The following is a 21,893-nucleotide window of genomic DNA, read 5'->3' on the forward strand; positions in this document are numbered from 1 at the left end:
CCTGCCAGCTAGGCATCTGAGGCCAAAGATTTGGAGAAGGCCTGAGCTCGAAGTGAGGGGGCCTAAATCCCCACCATAGTTATGCCCCTCTCTAGAACAGTATATTTGCTGGTCCTTGCAAATCACAATGCTGTTCATAATTGCTTACATTCTGTTGGCTGTTGATGTCACACTGCTAAAAATCCCCGTCTTCACCTCGCTCAACCAGGGGCTTCTCCCATATTGTTTGAGCATATTTCAGAATCAATATATTTATTAAAAAACAAGAAGACTATGAAACCCCGTGCTTTGTTATGCTAGAAAGGAACTTGTTTCAAACTTGTTAACTGATGAGATTAGTTTAGTATCCTATTACCTTCCTTTCCATCTGCCAAAATGCCTCCTAACTCTTAATGATGCTTTGCGTTGTCTGCATATTGCCTGGTTTTAACCAAAAGACTCTTGACTATTTTATATTTCAAGCAAAAGCCAAAGTATTCTCCAGAAAAGCAGAAAATACTGAATCACTGAAATCTATGTGCCAAGCATGTTTGCGATGAAGCTGAACAGAAAGGCTTGGAAGGCAGTTGGAGGGGAGTTTTCTTTCCAAGACTGTGTTTGACATAAATGCCTTTTCACTAAAAGAGACAAAGATAATTACATTCGCTTGTGAAACTGCCTCACAGCTTTTACAGTTATAGAAAGGAATGACTGCCTGATTGCTTGCAAAGCATGAGTGCTTTAAACTCTACAAGCACATTCAGGCTTTTAGATTCTTCAGGGCTGATTGCGAAGTCACAGTGCATTGTAATTTCCAATGACATCAATTGGTTGCAAACGACAATGAAAGACATTAGAAACGAATCTACCCATTTCCTCACAGCTAACCAATACATTGTCAGCTGGTTGTTTCAATATTTACAGCTCCTCATTTCTCACTAGGTTCCCCCTGGAGGATGGGGAAGGAGAGGGCCAAAATGGAAGAAGAAAAGATAGAGGCTGAGGCCTACAGTGCTGAGTCATCAGTAGATGCTTACATGTCGGGCATGGAAGGCCTGCACTGTGAGAATTGGAAAACTGTGCCAGAGCCTCCCTTCACTCAGTGGACTGTAGTAAGGGCAAGAAAGGTTAATAAGAATGTGTGAAATAAGTGAGCAAGAGGCTCAGAGGCATGGCTGGAATGAATCGTTCCAGCTCTGGGCCAAAGGAGTTAAGCAGTCAAGGATGTGATGGCATGTCCAGCAGTGTAATGGGAACAGAGTGTAGCTTCTAAAAGAGAAATAGACCCTTTCTGACATCTCTGAGGGGAGGGGGGGGGGGGGAGTAGAGTGGAATGGATACATGTAATGGGGCTGGGAATAATTTTGGAAACTGGTTACTCAGTGATTACTTGAGTTAATTTCAGATCCCAAGGGATAACATTATCAAGGTGTGATGATTTTAATAAGTTCCCTTTAGGAACAGTTTTTATGTGCAATTAATTTGGGGTTTGGATTTATTAATTTGTTTTAAAGATAGCATTACTGTTCTTGTAGGTTCTGTTGAGGGAAACCACATCATGCACAGGTTTTTAAGTGGATAACATTTTTTTATTTATAAAAATTTCTAGATCGCTAATCTACAATTCTAAGTGGTTTACAGCACACAGAACATATTCACAAATTAACAATTATATTATCAAAATAAGTTTTACATTAAATCATCATCATTAAACCTCAGTATGTAATAACAAAAAAAAACAGTATTTGCCTGTCTCTGGTGCACTAGGGAGACAAGGTATAAAAATTTTAAAATGTACCTACTAGCTTCATCAATTATGTCTAACTATGATGACGGAGGGAGGTACACACATTTTTATGGGACCAGAATTTTTCTCCTGTTTCCCTAGGCTTCTAGCTGAACTGAACCTAGACTCTATCGGGTTACAGCACCTTGAGCCTTCATCTACAAATACCTGGAGAATCTCCCCTGTTTTATATCCCTTTCCAACCCACTGAACCTAGGTATTGCTGCAACACTTCCCTCGGCTGTACTCGGGGAAGTGTTCCAGCCTCCTCAGTCCTAGGAACTGAATCCAGGTCCTCTGCATGGAAACATGCAGCACTGCCACTAAGCCAGGGGCGGGCAACCATGTTGCTCGAGGGCCACAATGGAAGCAGTACATGCAAATCAATCTCATGAATATTCATTGTGGAAATCTTGAAAACCTGACTAGATCTCTAGGTCCATGGCTTTCCACCCTGCACTAGACACTGGCCCACACCTGCTTTAGAACTAGTTCTCTTTGCCCACAGTATATACTTTGCTAAATATGATACTGGATTGATTCCATGCAACTTTTTTTATATGATCTGACAGATTAAAATGGTCTTATTTTGACAGACAGGTTTCAACAGCAACATGCTGGCTTTGCACTGTATTTTGTGACAGGACTCATGAATACTCCTCAAGTTAGCATATCATGTCACAGTGTAATGGGCATAGCATTGTGTTTGAGCCTTTGTCACTGCAGTATGATTCAGAGACAGTGTGCATCAATCAGTTTACGGTGTCAGATATGGCTAGATAGCTGGAAACCTGTCAAAGGATCTAAGATTAAATCTGATTCTATTGATTTAGCTGCAGGTGGTCGAATGCCAACTTGATCATTTCTGTGGCATTAAGTCTACAGGTCTGAATCAGATCATAGCAATCATAGTTGTTTGCTAAAATTGATGATCCTGTCAATTAATCAATAAATAGTCTGACTTTGCGGGGAAAGAATTATTTTATCCCATATAAAGCATTTTGGTCTTGGGAAGGAAAGCACGAGCACCTTGGGGAAAACTTCTCTTCCAGCCTTTAACAAAAGTACCAGAAGTTGTACAATCATTAGATGGCAATCAATCATCAATAATTAAAGAAAAGAAAAAAAATGGACATACACAGCATCATGAGCAGCAATAATAATTTTAGGTGGGGCGGTTCACCATTTTGTTTTACCCAGTGGCACATTACAAGTTCATGCATCTCATTTCCCCATGTCTGATCAATAACATTTCTCACCTTCAATCTAGTTAAACATCCTCTTTATGGCCATGGACACTGACCTGCGGGGTACCACAAGGATCGATACTGTCACCTATTCTGTTCAATATCTACCTCAAGTCACTAGCTGAGCTGATTCGGTCAATGGACACTCAGGTCTACATCTATGCGGATGATGTGCAGCTACTCATTCCCATTGAACCTGACTTACCCACAGCCCTGAATAAACTGTCTAACATCAATTCAAGAATGGGCTAAACACACAAACTTTGCCTGAACCCAAGTAAAACTGAGCTTCTCTGGGTCTCTAACACAAGTGGATACATACCTGACATCAAAATCCCTTTTGGGAAGTAAAAACTCCCCCTCAAATCACAAGTCAGGAACCTTGGAATACAGTTAGATTCAACACTTATTCTGATTCCCCAAATCCAAGCAACCTTCAAGAGCTGCTTCTACTATTTGCGACAGCTATGCTGCCTCTCTCCTTACATCGAGAAGGTAAATCTTATCCCAGTTGTGCATGCCATGGTAACATCAAGACTGGATTACTGCAATGCACTATACAATGGTCTGACTACAAAGGGCCTGCACCAGCTTCAGTTGATTCAGAATGCAGCAGCAAAACTCATAGAAGGTTGCAAGTGACATGACCACATCACACCATTTTGGCAAAAACTCCATTGGCTACCAGTACAATGCAGAGCTAAATTTAAAACTATGTCTGATCTTCAAGGCCCTGAAAGGAAATGGCCCTGAGTATCTGAAGAATAGGATGATCCTCCACACACCGCCAAGGACACTAAGGTCCTCCTAAGGACTTTCTCCTACTATATCCTCTCCAAAAGACATTACACGATGTGATACCCGCAAAAGAGCCTTCTCCGGAGTAGCTTAACACAAAACTATCTCTACTTCAGGAAGCAGGTGAAAGCTTGGCTCTTCAACCAAGCCTTTAATGGAAGAAGTAACTAACTTGTTAGTCTCACTCACACACACAAGGATTGACTCGGGCTGCACATACTGCAGTGGGACATGTTTATCCACTCCTACCGCCTTGTTTCATGTGAGGTCCTCTACAGTAGTATTGCTATACATATGTAATTGCTAAGAGCCTCTAGTGTACCAAGGGCAGGGTGGTGGGGGATGTCCGCCCTGGGTGCAAGCTGCAAAGGGGTGTGAGAAGCAGGTGTGCGGCTGTCGGCTCTGCTCCAGAACAGAAAGTTGATGTCAGAGGGCGCAGGGGACCGGCAGAGCCGACAGCCACATGCCTGCTCCATGCACCCCCTTCCTCGGAGGAGGGGGTGCTCCGCGCAGGAGGGGTGCTCCTCCCCAGGTGGTAACTAAGGTAGGTACGACACTGCCAGGAGTTACACATGTAAGTTGTTGAGGTTCCTCTGCTCATTTTCCTTTGTGTTTATTTGGAAAATGGATGCTTCTTCTTCACATGCTGGCAAATCACCTCTGCAGGTGTTTTAGAAAAGACTTTATGCCAGCAGATCCTCTTCTAAAATACTACTGGCATTAAGCAAGTCCTTATCTAGACACCTCAATTTCTGTCTTTGCGTTTTATGTTAAATGGGGCTCAGCCTCTCTCTTAGAAAAGCACAGCCTTTTTGTTTTCCACTCTGAGGCAGAAACCAGCCATATGCTATTATGGTCTAAAATATACTTCTTGATTAGATCTTCCAACATTCTGCCAAAAGTTGGCATTCTTTCCTGTTTTGCCTGCAGCATTATAGTTAGCAATTTCTGAGCTTGGCATTCTTGTTCATGAAATTCAGCCCTGTCCACTCTTGCCTCTAAGATGAGCGAGAGTCCTCTAACTGCATTACTGCCAGTGGGAGGTGGTGCTTCAATATTGTTTTCAATCTCTAGGAAAGGCAGGTTCCCTGGAATCCTGTTGAGCTTGCCTGTTCCTCACAATTGAAAATATGATAGTAAAACAGCACCCCCCACTGGCAGGACTGAAGGTGGAGGACTCCCACTCAGCTTAGAGAGAACTGTGGTTCTGTCTTATGAATAATGGTCTGTTTGAGTATTTCTATATGAATGTATGCCAATAGTGTCATACATAAATGTCAAAACTTTTGCCTTAATTTTAAGGCAAAAATGGAGTGGAGTGGCGGAGTGGCCTAGTGAGCACTGGTCTTACAATCCAGAGGTGGCCAGTTCAAATCCCACCACTGCTCCTTGTGATCTTGGGCAAGTTACTTAACCCTCCATTGCCTCAGGTATAAAATTAGATTGTGAGCCGTCCTGGGATAGAGAAATATCCAGTGTACCTGAATGTAACTCACCTTGAGCTACTGAAGGGAAATGGGACTTGATATACCACCTTTCTTAGGTTTTTGCAACTACATTCAAAGTGGTTTACATATATTCAGGTACTTATTTTGTATCAGGGGCAATGGAGGGTTAAGTGACTTGCCCAGAATCACAAGGAGCTGCAGTGGGAATCGAAGTCAGTTCCCCAGGATCAAAGTCCACTGCACTAACCACTAGGCTACTCCTCCACTCCTCGTGTGAGCAAAATCTAAAAAAAAAAAAAATAATAATACTATATAGTAGTGGGTCAGCAGATAAGACCCCCTGGACCCACTCACTTTGACTGGTTGCTCCTTCCTGCCTAGACCTTGCTAGGTTTCCATCATCTCCCTTTGTCCTTGTAATTACATGTATGCAGACATAGAGAGGGTCATTTTATAAAATTTCAACTAGCTAACACACATTTTTATGTGCCTACTTTAATGCCTATTTGATAAAGTCAAGTATGCATTTGCCTGACCATATAAAATTCTAGTGTAGATGTGAAAAACTGTTGACTAGATTCAGTAAATGCGGGATGCAAGGATCAAATCATAAAGAAACTTCAAACCAATGAGGTGGTGATAAAGGTTCTGGCGCTAACCCAGCGGTAGCTGGACAGCACGCAGTTACAGCTGTGCAAGCCATTTCCGGGGGTTTTCTTTTTCCCCTGGTTATCAATAGAAATCAAACAAAATAAAACAGGGAAAAGAAAATAAAACATGGAAATAGCGCCTCTCGGGGGCGGGACTACCATCGGCAGCCGCGTTGTGCCGGCAGTAGTCCCGACAGAGCGAGCGGTAAGCCCGTATTGGGCTTACCGTCACTCTATAAAAGAGCCGCTCATAATCTGCACATGACCTTGTTCAGGCTCCACCCAAACTCCACCATTGTGCACACTCACAGTGAAAATACTTTCAAGCTAGTCGGTACTTTCCATGAGGTCATTTATGTGTACATATGACTAATATATCAATATTTGCATGTGTTCTTAGCAACTGAAACTAGCCCTCTCCTTATAAAATTACCTGCACAGTGCTCTTCATACTCAGTTGATACCTACACATTGTAAAATAACATTATTTGACTCTGCTTCAAGGAGGCTATGGTCTTCTTTGCTGGTCTTCCGCAGGCTGATCTAAACTATTTTAAATTAGTTGCTCAAGTAGAAATACCACCTTTATTCCATCTACCTATGAGAAAATTTATAGACCAGTTTTTGCTTAATCTGCAGTGTTCTGCACTAGCTTAAATAATCCAAAATGTGTTTTAAAAAAGACAGAATTGGCCTCATAACTTACATCAACCATGCACAATTACTTATTAACCTCCTGTCCTGTAGATAACGGACTCTTTGCTTGTTTGTTTAGTTATGCAGCTTTAGGGAAACACTTCTGAAGAGGTATCTTCTTTGAAGGACTGAAGGGCAAATGTTTAGCTTTTGGGTTGTCCTCTTGTTGGACTGACATGCCAAAATTCTAGCATATTACACAGTAAATACTAATCCTCTCATTTACTAAGCTGCCGTAGCGGTTGCCACGCGGCAATGCCGAGAAAGCCCATTCAAAGTGAATGGGCTGTATTGGCATTAGCGCATGGCAGCCGCGAATGTGGCTTAGTAAATGGGGTAAAAGTAATATCCAAGAAGATATTACTCTGGTTTATGACTGCAATTGGACAGGGATGAATATTGAAGTATTATTTTAATTATAGTTTTGTTCAACGACATTTAAACAAAAGAAGACAACCACATTGCTATTTGGAAACCCTGATTCATGGACAGTTAGTTAGTTAGTTAGTTAGTTAGTTAGGTGGAGGGGCATAATCAAACAGGGCCGGCCATCTATATGGGTGGCCATCTCTAAGGCCGGCCCCGTAAAGTGGCATATCCGACTGTATTATCGAAACAAGATGGCCGGCCATCTTTCGTTTTGATAATACGGTTGGGGCCGGCCAAATCTCAACATTTGGGCCAGCCTTAGAGATCGCCGGCGTTAGAGATGGCCGCCATTGGTTTTTGACGATAATGGAAACTAATGGCGGCCATCTCAAACCCGACCAAATCCAAGCCATTTGGTCGTGGGAGGAGCCAGCATTTATAGTGCACTGGTCCCCCTCACATGTCAGGACACCAACCGGGCACCCTAGGGGGCACTGCAGTGGACTTCACAAATTGATCCCAGGTGCATAGCTCCCTTACCTGGTGTGCTGAGTCCCCCAAAACCTCCCAAACCCACTACCCACAACTGTACAACACTACCATAGCCCTTAAAGGGTAACGGGGGGCACCTACATGTGGGTACAGTGGGTTTCGGGTGGGTTTTGGAGGGCTCCCATTTACCACCACAAGTGTAACAGGAAGGGGGGGATGGGCCTGGGTCCGCCTGCCTGAAGTGCACTGCAGTACCCACTAAAAACTGCTCCAGGGACCTGCATAGTGCTGTGATGGAGCTGGGTATGACATTTGAGGCTGGCATAAAAATGTTTTTTTTGGGTGGGAAGGGGTTGGTGACCATTGGGGGAGTAAGGGGAGGTGATCCCTGATACCCTCCGGTGGTCATCTGGTCAGTTGGGGCACTTTTTTGAGGCTTGGTCCTAAAAATAAATGGACCAAGTAAAGCCAGCCAAGTGCTCGTCAGAGCCGGCCTTCTTTTTTCCATTATTGGCTGAAGCCAGCCATCTCGTAACCACGCCCCGTCCCGCCTTTGGTACCCGCCAACACACCCCCTTTAACTTTGGCCGGCCCTGTGATGGAAAGCAGTTGAAGCCAGCCAAAATCGGCTTTTGATTATACCGATTTGGCCAGGTTTAGGAGAAGGCCGGCCATCTCCCGATTTGTGTCAGAAAATGGCCGGCCTTCTCCTTCGAAAATAAGCAGGTTAGTTAGTTATTGATTGATTGATTGATTAATCACATAGTTTTTAGACTACGCTATCCAAGGTCCTATACAATATAAAAGCTTTCACATTAAAAACAAAACAAGAAAACAATACCCACTGACAAACACAAAGCAAAGAATCCAGCATAGAAATTTATGATCTGTAACTATTACAGTGTACGAGGTATGGCAACAGTTCAGTCAAAATGAGAAACCGTTACCTTTGTAATTGGTTCTGAATGTCTACTCACTTATTTGAGGCCCTCTTTTACTAAGAGCGATTCAATCTAATCTAAGTATTGAAAGCTTTCGAAGTATAGCACAGGTGGTCTTGTTATCGTATATTGACTATTGTAATTCACTTTATGGGGGTTTCACATCAAAGCTGTTGCAAAGATTGCAGTTGCTTCAGAATACGGCTGCCAGGTTGATCTTAAAAGTTAGTAGATTTGAAAGGATGACTCCTCTTTTCAAAAAAAATTAAACTGGCTTCCAGTTAATTCACACATTAAGTTCAAAATGGCATGTATGGTTTTTAAAACTTTGGCCATCAAAATTCTGTTTATTTCTCAAAATACCTTACCTTATTATCTGCAAGTTGTGCCTCTCGTGGAATAATACTAATACTTTGTTGTTTCCTAATTTTAGAGGAGTTAGATTCAAGAAATATTTGAGTAAATCTTTTCAATACTTAGCGGTAAAAATTTGGAATGATATACCGTATCAGATCAATTCTATTTGGTCTTATTTTACTTTTAGAAAACAACTGAAGGCTTTATTGTTTTCAGATACAGAATCAATTTAGTTTAAACTGTTTTGTTATTTTTCTGTAATTCCATCTGACTGGGATGTTTTCTCTTTCTGTAATCTGCAATGAATCCTATAGAGATATAGTGGAATATAAGTTATGTATGGTATGGTATGCATGACAGCATCTTTTTGTTGGCCACACAAAAGGTATCACAACCTATAAAGATTCCAGTTCTCCTCATGACAATTACAATTGCCAGAACTCTGCACTGACGAAGAGACATCTCACCAGAGAAAGACGGAGGAGTAACAAAATCATGTTTCACCTGTTAGCAGTTGAAAAGGGCCACATAATTAAACATACCAAAATACATACCAAAGGAAGAAGTGTGGACGTCTTTAGCTTTAATTTCCCACTTGCTGGCTGCATTAGTGGCATAGTTATCAAGGTGGGCTACCATTAAGACATGCTATTTCACCACTAGCTATTTTAGCACAGGTCTCATTTTATGCAATGAGACTTAGGGGCCTTTTACTAAGCAGCGTAAGGCTCTACCCGCTTCCAACGTGCGCCAAAATGGAGTTACCACGTGACTCTTGCAGTAATTTCATTTTTGGCGCACATCCGATACGTGCAGCTGATCATTACTGCCCAGTTACCGCATGAGCTTATACTGCTAGGTCAATGGCTGGTGGTAAGGTCGCAATTTTGATTTTGCCACACATTCATTTTCAGAAAAAAGGGTTTTTTAAGGCATTTTTTTTACAGATGCGCTGAAAAATGATTCTGTGTACGCCCAAAACACGTCTACACTACCACAGGCCATTTTTCAGTGCACCTTTGTAAAAGGGTCCCCTAGTTACTAATAACTGGGATTAACAGTAAAACGGCATGTCTTAATGGTGGCCCATGTTGATAACTCCCACCTTAAAAAAGAGGACTGTCTCTAGAAATCAAAATCACTGCTATGTGTAATAAAAGTAAGCCAAGTATAGGACAGTCAAGCCATTGTGACATCACTGATGAGGTTGGCTCTTAGGCATTGATGGAATGAGGCATTATGACATCACAATATCAGATCTAGTTACCAGAGAGTGAATCTCTTCAAACTAAGGGGCAAAGTTATCAATGTGGGTTATAGTTAAGACTGGTTATTTTACCACAAATCATGCTATTTTAGCACCGGTCCTATTTTATGGGAATAACAATAAAATAATAGGTCTTAACAGTCGCCTACGTTGATAACTTCCCTTCTAAATGTGCTATCTGTGTACAGGTCTTTTTGAGCTCTCAGTAAGTTGAAAAAAGATTGAGTTGCTTATGAAAGCCAATGTGTTACCCTCTGTATTCTTATGAAATTCTTTTTTTTTTTCAAGTCTCTCTGATGAAAGAGGTCTGCATTTTGTGCTAAGTGTAATCAGCATATTATCACCTCTTTGTTTTGAGTGTCTACCTCTACTCATAAAATGGTCGGTTTTCTAATGAGAATAGAGAATAGTGTATTCTGAACTAATAAATCATTTAAATACCATCTGCTGAACAAGGACGGTACAGTATTCACAGCCAAATCATGTGATTGTACTTTTTTCTCAGCTCATTAATAATTTTGTCACATCACAATCCAACTGAGCATTCCACAAAACTAAGGTCACTTGAGACAGGCTGGTTGTTCAGGGAACTATAGTGCTGATTCTGTGAAAAAAAAATATATGACCCAATGCTAGAATGTTTTTTTTTTGTCTGCTTGTAGGTGATTGAATTTGGTTTCTCATATATGCTCTAGTCCTATTGTATTTCTGAAATCCTGAAACTCAACCCAAATTTGCTGTTTTTGTGAAGGATTCTCATTATTTAAACAAGGATAAGTCCAGCACCAAGCTCTTAAATCACATTTCACAGAAACGTAAGTGCGGTTTCCATGGTCTCATTGCAAAATGAGGAGCCAGGAAGAAAAATTAAAAAACAAAATACTAACAAAATACTCTATTTTGGCATTCTGAATTCAACTGCCAAGGAACCTCTGGAGAAAATTCAGCACCACTGAGATATGCTCATGAATAATTCAGTTCTACCATCTTCTTGTAAGTTATTTGTGCATGTATTATATGCGGGTCAATATTTAGCCTCTACAGTCAATGTTTTCTGTTTTATTTAAACACCAGCTGCGGTGGATATTGGGTGGTGCTGAATTTTTGGATGAGGTGGTCAGTGCTGGAACTAAGGGCTCCTTTTACCAAGCTGCGGCAAAAGGGGGCCTGCACCAGTGCGCATGTTTTTCACATGCGCCAAGGGCCCCTTTTACCGCAGCGGGTAAAAGTGAAGTCTCTCTTTCCTGCAGGAAATGGCTGTGCAGCAAGTAAAGCACTTGCTGCGTGGCCATTTTAGTTTTTTGGGGGGGGAGCCCTTACCACCACCCATTGAGGTGGTGGTAAGGGCTCCTGCGCTAACCTGGCGGTACAAAAATAAATATATTTTTGTAGCACCAGATATGACAGCACGCTAGAGGAGGGAAGTACCCCCTGGGCTGCTGCAGCGGTAGCCCGGCGGTATGTCCTGTTTAGTGAACAGTAAGCCCGTGTTGGGCTTACCGCTACTTAATAAAAGGGGCCCAAAGCTGGATAGCAGCAGTATTCAGGACAGCTTTCTTTATGCTAAGTTATCCATATAGAAATCAGAATATTGCCACTATCCGGATAAGCTCTGGGACTGCCCTGGTTCTGCCCATCTTCTAAAAACTCGTGAACAAATTTTAGGCTTAGCATGTAAAGTAATACGTGCAAGTTAATTAGTGCATAACTTGCAAAGTGTATTCTGTAGTATGGTGCGCTTAAATTCTAGGTTGCATAGTTGAAAGGGGGCGTGGCCATGGGCATGGTATGGGCATTTCTAAATACATCCGCTCTGCACCTAATTTAGGCGTTGGGATTTACGCCAAGTAAAACATGACGTAAATGGCCACGACTAAATTTGGCCATATGTAGAGGTGCTAGGCATTATTCTATATACTGTGTGGAAATTTAAGCCTAGTCTATAAAATGTAGGTGTTCTTTACAGAATAGACCTAGGCGTATTTTTTAGCGTCATATATCAAATCTAGTCCTATGCGCATAACTGTCCTTGGCCATGATTCTACAGATTGTGTGCACAAAATCCATGCCATGCAACTGCAAGGGGGGAGGAGCACAAACCTGGGAGGGGCAGGCCAGGGGTTTACACCAGCCTTTGAGCTAGCACAAGTACTTGTGCCTAAAGTTAGGCATGTGATTTAGGACGTATGCTAGTATTCTATAATGGCAAGCACCTCCAATATCCAGGCAAGTAGGACCACAAAAATAGCTGTCCTGACTTGCCCAGATAGTTATTCGATACCAGCACTGTATATCGACCAGACCCAGGTAATTTTAAGCGGTAACCAACATCCTGGATATTCAGTACCGTATCTAGATTAGGCCTGGCACTAAATATCAAGGCCCGATCAGCTCACCGTGGTCAGTGCTTTAAAAAAATGTTGGCCACCATAGGTTGAATATTTACCTGTTTACTTTATGTAGGACAAAGATGCTTTTATTTGTAAATTATTTTATGTTTTCTTTTTATTGTTTTTGTTTTATAATAAGTTTGTCTAAGCTGGTATTATGTGTTAATATTGTACTTCATCTTGAGTTCTTTTAAAAGTAGGTGACTTATAAATGAAGGAATTGATATTGAAAGCCAGTTGACTGGTAAAACCCAAACCGGCTATTGTGTGGGCAGTCCAGGGGAGGAGTCAAGGCGGAGTTGTCACTTAACTGGATCAGTGCTGATATTGACCTTTTAACTGGTTAAGTTAACTGGCCAAATAGCAGTCTTATCTTTGTCCAGTTTAACATAACCGGTTAAGGACTGAATAAGTGTCACTGGTATCCAGACATGATTCAGTACTGAATATCCAAGCATAATTTTTGAGGAAGCAGTCAGCATTTAAAAAAAAAAAGGTGACTGCCACTGGCGGAAAATAAATAGATGCATTGAATAAAGTTTCCTATTGGCTATTATCCCTGGATTCTACTGGGTCCATTTACTAAGCTGTGGGATAAAGGGCCCTGTGCTGGTGGCGGGGGCCATTTTTCCCACGTGCCAGGGCCCTTTTTCCCGCAGCCATTAAAACTCATGCAGCGGGGAGCTCTTACCGCTACCCATTGAGATGGCAATAAGGGCTCCGACACTAACCCGGCAGTAACCAGGCAGCATGTGGTGATGCCCGATTACCGCCGGGTTACTGCCGCGCTAGCCATTTCTGGGGGTTTTCTTTTTCCCCCCAGAAATGGTGCACGCTTGGGGGTGGAACTACCGCCGGCGGCTGAATGAGCCCATCTTGGGCTTACCACCGCTCTGTAAAAGGGCCTCTATATTTGGTGTTGAAACATCAGTGCCAATATTTTGCACAGATCAGAGATCCACATGCAACTTAACTGCTTGAGTCAATTATTGGCTAATTAGTGCAATTATTAGTGTTAACAAGCACTTAATTTACCTCAGTTGAGTTACACATGGATCTCTGATCCACATGCTTCTCCACCAACTGCACCTAACTGGTCTCATGCGAGTGTTGAGCAGGCACGGCCGTGGGAGGGGCATGAGTGGGAAGGGGCATTTCTAAAGGTTAGGTGCGATTTTACACAATTAGGCCTATTCGTGCCTAACTTTAGGTGTGGGAATTTCACCTGCTTTTTTGAGGCGTAAGTCTGGTGCCCAAAGTTAAGGACACCCTTTATAGAATGGCGTTTACTGCAGATCATTTCTGGCGCCAATCTTTCACCACCATTCATAGAATCTGGCCCTATATGTCAACTTACTACATGATTTTTCTGAAGTATTTTGAGGTTAGAAACATAGTAACATAGTAAATGAAGGCAGATAAAGACCTGTACGGTCCATCCAGTCTGCCCAGCGCTGTTCTTGTACTAAGTTCTGAAGCTCGCGTCGAAGCCCCTTAAAATGTACACTCCAGACCATCCCTATCTATTCAGTCACAATCAGGTCATAGACCGTAGAAGTCTGCCCAGCTCCCATTTTGTTTCCCAATTGCCAGCGTCGCCACCCAATCTCCACTAAGATTCCGTGGAACCATTCCTTCTAAACAGGATTCCTTTGTGTTTATCCCATGCATGTTTGAATTCCACTACCGTTTTCATCTCCACCATACCATTCCTACCCATTCTCTGTCCTCTTCCCTCCTCTTCTCCCTTCAGCTCTAGCCCCCATGCTATATTTACTGTCATAGCTCTTCCCACTCACTCCTTCCCTGGCAGCTCCCTCTGGCAAAATATAACGCCACCTGACCCCTAGAACCATCTTTCAGATGAAAACCCAGATCCAGTTCTGTATTCCTCCAGCAGCATTTCCCCTCTGTTCTGTGCCTAGGTAATTGGTTTTTTTTTTTTTGCCTCATGGCATTATGAGAATATAAGCAGCCTTATTTGATTGTTGTTTCTCTTAGCAGTGCAGCTTTCCACCACTCTCCTTAAATTTCAGCTCATGTATCTGTTTCAGCTTCAGCTTTTCATATGGATTTTGTTTTTCTGATTTACAGATCAACAGTTCACCTCTTCACCTTTGGCTGCTACAATCCAATCTGTCAGTCACAACCTCCTCTGCCTTATCTACTTGCTCTACCTGCAAAGCAATGGGAAATGTCCTACAGTATACAATATATTTTCTACCAAGAAAAGATCTATGGGGTTACAATTGCCACAAATGAATGGCCCTTGTTTAGGGAAAAGGCTTAGCCAATTTATCTGATAAAATAGGAGTTCATTTTCTGCAGAAACACGATTCCTTAGAAGCACAGATCATAAGTCTGTGCCAGGTGTGGCTTTTATTTTGTTATCTTCCACTGTCAGCGATCCATGCTACTGGTCAAATTGGATCTGAAGCCTAGATAAGTCCTAGCCATCAGGTACTAGCATGCAGTCTAAAAGACAGATGAACAAACGAAAGCGATCAGCAAAATGACCTGGTGCAAAAAGTCCAGGAACAACAGATGACAAAAAGATGGAGACCATGGGACACCAATATTGCGCATAGAAGATGAATTATTGAATAAACATAAACTCAACACAGCCATGTTTCAGCAGATGCCTGCATCAGGGGTATGGAACCATAGGGTATATTATTGCACAATACCACCCCCGTTAAATGACACTGCCCCTGAAACAAAAACAAAAGAAAAAAACACCTAAAGAAAAAATTCTGTAAATGACAAGGAAAACTAAGGGGACAGTAATGGCCCGCACATCAATGAAAAAAAAAAAGGGCTTTTTACAGTCACTGAAATAAAGTGGCCTGCGGTAGTGTTGGAGCGTGGCATTGCCGTGTGCCAAGGCCACTTTTTACCACAGCTCTAAAAAAACTTTTTTTTCCGTTGGTGTCCTTAATGGCCGTGCGCTAATTTCACAATTAGCGTGCGGCCATTACTGCCTGAGTCCTTACCACCACCTATTTACTTGGTTGTAAGGGCTCATGCGCTAATCGAGCAGTAATCGGGCAGCGCATGGCGATGGACGTGCGCTGCCCAATTATAGCCGGGCACTCCTACTCCCCGCTCACCGCACTAGAAAAAAATTTATTATTTTCTAGCATGGGAAACGGCACACGCTACAACCAGAACTACCGCAGGGCGTCTGGCCACGCCCTACGGTAGTGCTGTTTTGCCAAACGCTACCGTCCTTTAGGGATCCTAAATAAAGCAATACTTTTTGGCCAGCACATCCCTGATAAGCACTGAAAATGATGTCTGTCCTACAGTGCAGTATACTTCCCTCCATCTTTCTTCCTGACAGTTTGAACCCCCTGTCCAGCAGCTTGCTTTTTTTCTACAATAGCATAAGCTCTTAATATACAAATTACTCTGCCATTTCAGCTATAAAGAAGTTGCCATTAAACCCTAGCAGAATAAAAGCCATCAGTAATCACAGCTGAACTGAAGGAATAACTCACTGCCATAACATGGCACAAGAGGCGGGAGATAGACTTTGGAGCAATTCAGTACCCGGCAATCAGACAAGCATAAAACAGCTTGTATTGCTAACACCTTTACTAATGCTCTGGGGTTTTTATTACATAATGTATTGCAGTGCTCTTGGCACAGGTTTTAAGAAATACCAGTAAAGGATATTACTTATGACTTCTGGTAAACATCCTGATAAAACCTATTTTGTTCCAGCACCCAATTAGGCAGAATTAGGGATTATTTATTTATTTGTTACATTTGTATCCCACATTTTCCCACCTATTTGCAGGCTCATTGTGGCTTACATAATACCGTAAAGGCATTCGCCAAGTTCGGTAGGGGACAAGTACAAAAGATGTTATGGTGGGATAGGGAAGATAAGATTCAGTCACGTGGGGTTAAAGGTAAGAGGGTTTGATAATGTCCAATACGATCTTTGATAGTGAGGTGTTGCAGGGTTGAGGCATTTAAGTTGGGTCACTCGGGTATGCCTTTCCAAATAGGTGAGTCTTTAATGATTTTCTGAATTTTAGGTAATCGTAGGTTGTTTTCACAGCTTGTGGCAGTGCGTTCCACAGACGTGTGCTTATGTAAGAGAAGTTGGATGCATGGCTTTTCTTGTATTTTAGTCCTTTGCAATGTGGGTAGTGGAGATTCAGGTAGCTCCGTGATGAACTCGTACTATTTCTGATTGGGAGATTAATCAGGTCAATCATGTAACCTGGGACTTCACCGTAGATAATCTTATGGACCAAGGTGCAGGTTTTGAAAGTGATGCGTTCTCTGATTGGAAGCCAGTGCAGTTTTTCACAGAGTGGTGTGGCGCTTGGAATCGTATCTTACCAAATATCAACCTGGCTGCTGTGATTTGGGCTGTCTGGAGTTTTTTTGTGAGTTGTTCTTTACATCCCACATAGATTCCATTGCAGTAGTCAACGTGGCTTAGTAACATTGATTGAATTAAATTACGGAAAATATCCATTGGGAAGAAAGGTTTTATATGGTTGAGTTTCCACATTGAATGAAACATTTTCTTTACGGTGGATTTGACTTGGGTCTCAAGTGTAAGATTGCGATCCATAGTAACACCTAGTATTTTGAGACTATCAGAGATGGGGAGGGAATGATCTGAAGTGAATAAAGTTGTGGGTTTGTAATTGTTGTGCTGGGATGAGAGGATAAGGCAATGCGTTTTATTGGTGTTCAGCTTCAATTGAAATGAGTTTGCCCATGAGTGCATGGTGTTCAATCCACGCTTGATATCGTTGGAGATTTCTGATAAATCATGTCTAAAAGGGATGTAGATTGTAACATCATCATCAGCATAGATGAACGGGTAGAGACCTTGATTTGATAGGGACTTGGCCAATGGTATCATTAGTATATTGAAGAGTATTATGATTATGATTTTAGGATTTAACAAATAAATATCTCAGGGGTCCTTTTACAAAGGCGTGCTGAAAAATGGCTTGCAATAGTGTAGGCGCAGGTTTTGGGCGTGCGCAGAATCATTTTTCAGTGCACCTGTAAAAAAGGCCTCTTTTTTTCCCTCGAAAATAGACGTGTGGCAAAATCAAAATTGCCGCACGTCCATCTTGTGTCTGAGAGCTTACCGCCAGCCATACACCTAGTGGTAAAGAATTTGGGCGGTAATGACCTACATGTGTCAGATGCCACTTGGCGCACATCCGCTATGTGCACCAGAAAATAAAAAAATATTTTTCCAGACGTGCCTAGCGGACACGCGCCAAAATTGAAATTACCGCAAGGACCACGCGGTAACCAGGCAGTAACTCCAATTTGGCACGCATTGGGCACGCGTTGGGCACGCGTAGGCACCTATGCAGCTTAGTAAAAGGGGCCGTCAGTACTCTGTTGCCCCTCTCCTGATTGTTTTGTACCCTCCACTCCATTTTTGTGCTTTTTCTGCGCTGACAACTCCTAAGTGACACAAATTTGCATTTTTGATTCCAGTGGAAAAGATACACAGCAATTTTATCTGTAGCACCAAAACACCAACAAACACTGACTGTTTTACCATCAAAGAACCCCTATGTAGCTACAAAATAAACGCATTATTATTTATTGCATTTGTATCCCACAGTTTCCCACCTATTTGCAGGCTCAATGTGGCTTACATATTTTTGTTAGCATTGTCAAACCAGGATATCAGATACAGTTAGTATGATGTAGAGATTAAGTAGGGGAAGAGAGAAGAAAGTAGGGAGTGATTAGGGTAGGTGTAGAAGGTGGGCTTTCGTAACTGAATGGGTTGGTGAGGTGGGTTAGTGAGATTATCGGTTCTCATTGTAGGCTTTGTTGAAGAAATATGTCTTTAGAGATTTGCGAAAGATAGTTATTTCGTTGATTGTTTTCAGGTCTGTAGGAAGTGCATTCCATAACTGTGTGCTCATGTAAGAGAAGGTCATAGCATGCATCAGCTTGTATTTTAGTCCTTTGCAGCTGGGGAAGTGCAGGCTGAGAAATTTGCGGCGTTTCTGGGGGGTAGGTCCACGAGGTTTAGCATGTAGATTGGGGCGTCTGCGTGAATGATTTTACCGTGTGGTCATGCGAGGAGGGGGAGGAGCACTTACTTCCACCCACTGAGGTGGCAGTAAGGGCTCCTGCACTAACCTGACGGTAACCAGGTAGCTCACGGTGCTGCCCGATTGCCGCCAGGTTAGCGCCGCACTAAAAAATATGGGCCAATTTTCCCTAACGCGGGAAATGGCGTTTGCTAGGGGTGGAAGTATCAGCAGCACCCTCACTGGGCTCAGTGGTCCTCATTCTTCAAGGTTTTCCCCTAAATTAATTTTGGGGCACCACAGGCCTCCTCTTCAAAGCCCTGAAGAAGAGGCCTTTGAGATCTCAAAAAGTCATGAACCTCCACATCATTTATGTTGGTCCGTTCAAAAGGTGGAGCTGCTTCCAGGGACTCTAGTCCTTCCAGGAAAAATATACAGGAAGGTGTACTCTAAATTTTAAGAGAAAATAACATTGTAGTCCAGACGCATTTCTCTTTTAAGGGCCCTGTTTATTAAGCGTTGCTAGAGGGGCATTAGCGTTTTTACAACATGCTAACCATGTAGACACCTATAATATTCCAATGGGTGTCTACATGGTTAGCGTGTGCAAATTTTTAGCACGCGCAAAAAACATTAGCACATCTTAGTGAACAGGGCCCTAAGTTTTTCTTAATTTTTCTCCCACTAGACCATCTGCTCATTTTTCAGCTGACTTATAAGTCCAGCTGCTCAGTTTTTACTAAGTTTTCAACAAGCTTCTAAGTCAATAAAAGAACCACAATGAGGAGTATTGATATACTTGAAATCCAAGACTAAATAAAGGAAATATTGATTGACTTGATCCAATCAGTATTTTGTTATGTTATGAAGTCTTGAACAGTACAATTGACTTCTTTCCAGAAAATGTTATGTTGTTGTTTCCCTTAGAAAGGTGTGCAGATGTTTTATTTAAAAATTGTGGGGGCTTTTCAGTAACATGCGCCAGTATTTTAAGAAACTCAAGCTGCTTTTCAAGAAATAAATCACTTTTATGAAACCTCTCTGCCCGATATTCATTGCCACTTATCTGGGTAAGAGTCTCCTCTTAGCTGAATAAGTGCTTCTCCCCAGGGCCATTTCTGGATTTCATATAACAAGTAGATAAATACATAAGCATCGCCATATTCGGACAGAACAAAGCTCAGTATCCTGTTTCCAACAGTGGCCAATCCAGGTCACGAGTACTTGGCAAGATCCCAAAAGTGTATAACAGATTTTATGCTGCTTGGAGTGGAGGAATAGCCTAGTGGTTAGTGCAGTGGACTTTGATCCTGGGGAACTGAATTTAATTCCCACTGCAGCTCCTTGTGACTCTGGGCAAGTCACTTAACCCTCCATTGCCCCTGGTACAAAGTAAGTACCTGAATATATGTAAACCGCTTTGAATGTAGTTGCAAAAACCTGAGAAAGGCGTTATATCAAGTCCCATTTCCCTTTCCCTTTATCAGAGAAATCAGCAATGGATTTTCTCCAAGCCCCTCTTAATAGAAATGATAAGTAGTAGTAGTAGCTCCACACAAGTGATTTAACCTGGCCGGAGCCTCTCCTGCCCAGTTAAATTGCTTTGAATATCGACCCCTTTGAGTATAAATTTAGGTGTTCAGCTCTAGTAAATTTGCAAAGAAGGCAATTTAGGGGCAGAAAAGTAGCATAAATCCTTTGAACATTGGGTCCTTGCTTTGCAGAAGAAAAGAAAGAGAAAACTCAACCCAGTGAGACCAAGTTTTTCAATCTCTTTCCCTTACATTAAGGACTTCTTTTACTAAGATGCGCTAATAGATTTAGCATGCTGTAATCATTAGCGTGTGCTAAATCTATTAGCGCACCTTAGTAAAAAGAACCCATAAGTTACAGTAAGGTTTAAGGCACTAGCATTCAAAACTGAAGACAGAAATGTGTGGGGAAATAGTCTTCTTTAAAATGGCAGAGTATATCTGCCATACTGTATTTCTAGACTTGCTTCTGATTAATGGTTTTCAAAGATTTTCAGTCTTTTAACCAGCATCACACCATGACTCACCTAATCGGTAGAGAGGGGTCCCCCGCATCCCACCAGTCCTTTGGAGGGCTAATGTACATGCACCATAACTCCCAGCTGTAACCATGAGCAGAGTTCTCATAACGTTGCACTTCGAAGGTATCCTGCTTGATATTGTCAATAGATGGAAGAATAACACGTTTTGGATTCTCTTGAATTCTAGAAAGAACTGGTTCAGCCCTAAGAAGACAAGAGAAAGGGATAGTGAAGCAATTCAACATTTCTACATCACATATTGGTTCTCGTATTATTGAAAAACACTATTCCCCCGATATTCAACTGGTGGCGCACATCGCTGTTAATGTCTGCTTCTGGCATTCAACTCGGATATTCAACGTCAAGTCATATCCAGTTGATGGCATGTTTTTTTTTTAAGCTGGCTAGCTCATGCCTGGTTAACTTGATATTTAGAGCTAACCAGCCATTAGTTAGCGCATAAGATAGGACTGATATTTATGTGGTCTTATTTATGTACTAACACTGGCCGGTTAGCTCTGAATATCAAGAGTTAACCAGGCTCCACTCACAAAACACCCCCCGACATAGCCAGCTTGCACTTTGATGCTAACCGGTAATTTTCGGTGAAGATAACCGGTTAAGTGTCACTACAAATGAGCAGACAGCCACCGATAAGCGAGTTAACTTGTCAGTGACCTGGGGCTGGAGCTCTGCACAGGGTCTTTAGAGAGAACCAGTGGAACCAATGAACAGATACGATGCTCCTTCTTGCTGTAATACCTGCTGGCATTTTCCGTGCATTACCAGCAATCATTTTACAAAGGAGTGACCAAGAAACTTTGACTCCTGAGGAATGGCATTTCATGCCGAAATACGTCTCCGTGTTGAGTCCTGGTTTAACTTGATGTTCAAATTAAGGTTGACTTTTGGATTTACCTTTGGAGTCTCCTCCTGGATTTGTTTTGGAAGGCTGTTTGACATCCCTACTTTGGTGGTTTTGAACTTTAGAATAGAAATAAGAAATACCTAGAATCTTCCAGTGCATTCAGAGAAAATTATTGTAAGTCCTGTCAGTCAGATTGATTACTCCTTTTGTATTCACAATTTGGGCACCATTTTGTCATGTTAAAGGTTACACTAGAAGAAAGGCTCGGATGTGCCTTAATGTATAAGAGACTGACACTTTCTTTTCAGACCGTGTGAACATTCTGGACTCTATGCTGTATGTGAGTCTTGAGAGCCCAGCAGTTGCTATGGAAATCTCTCACAGCTGCTTGAATGACTACCTATCAGTAGTCACAGATATACAAAGCATGGCTTCAGAATGACCTTCTCCACGTATTCTTGAAATCACCTTAAACATGCATTCCTGTAACATAACCAGCAATAACACCCCATGA

The 21,893-nt window shown here is 42.1% G+C and overlaps 1 protein-coding gene across 4 annotated transcripts in view; it reads right to left on the reverse strand.

Moving 5' to 3' along the window:
- Nucleotides 1-21,893, reverse strand: part of GALNT17 (polypeptide N-acetylgalactosaminyltransferase 17) — a 473,734-nt gene that overhangs the window by 237,429 nt on the left and 214,412 nt on the right. For all 4 annotated transcript variants that reach the window (XM_030185764.1, XM_030185763.1, XM_030185762.1 and 1 more), the window contains one exon: nt 20,518-20,715. In XM_030185764.1, coding sequence (XP_030041624.1) covers nt 20,518-20,715 — 198 coding nt within the window. The remainder of the gene's footprint in view (nt 1-20,517; nt 20,716-21,893) is intronic.

This window comes from Microcaecilia unicolor, chromosome 13, assembly GCF_901765095.1.
Source record: "Microcaecilia unicolor chromosome 13, aMicUni1.1, whole genome shotgun sequence".
NCBI lineage: Eukaryota > Metazoa > Chordata > Amphibia > Gymnophiona > Siphonopidae > Microcaecilia > Microcaecilia unicolor.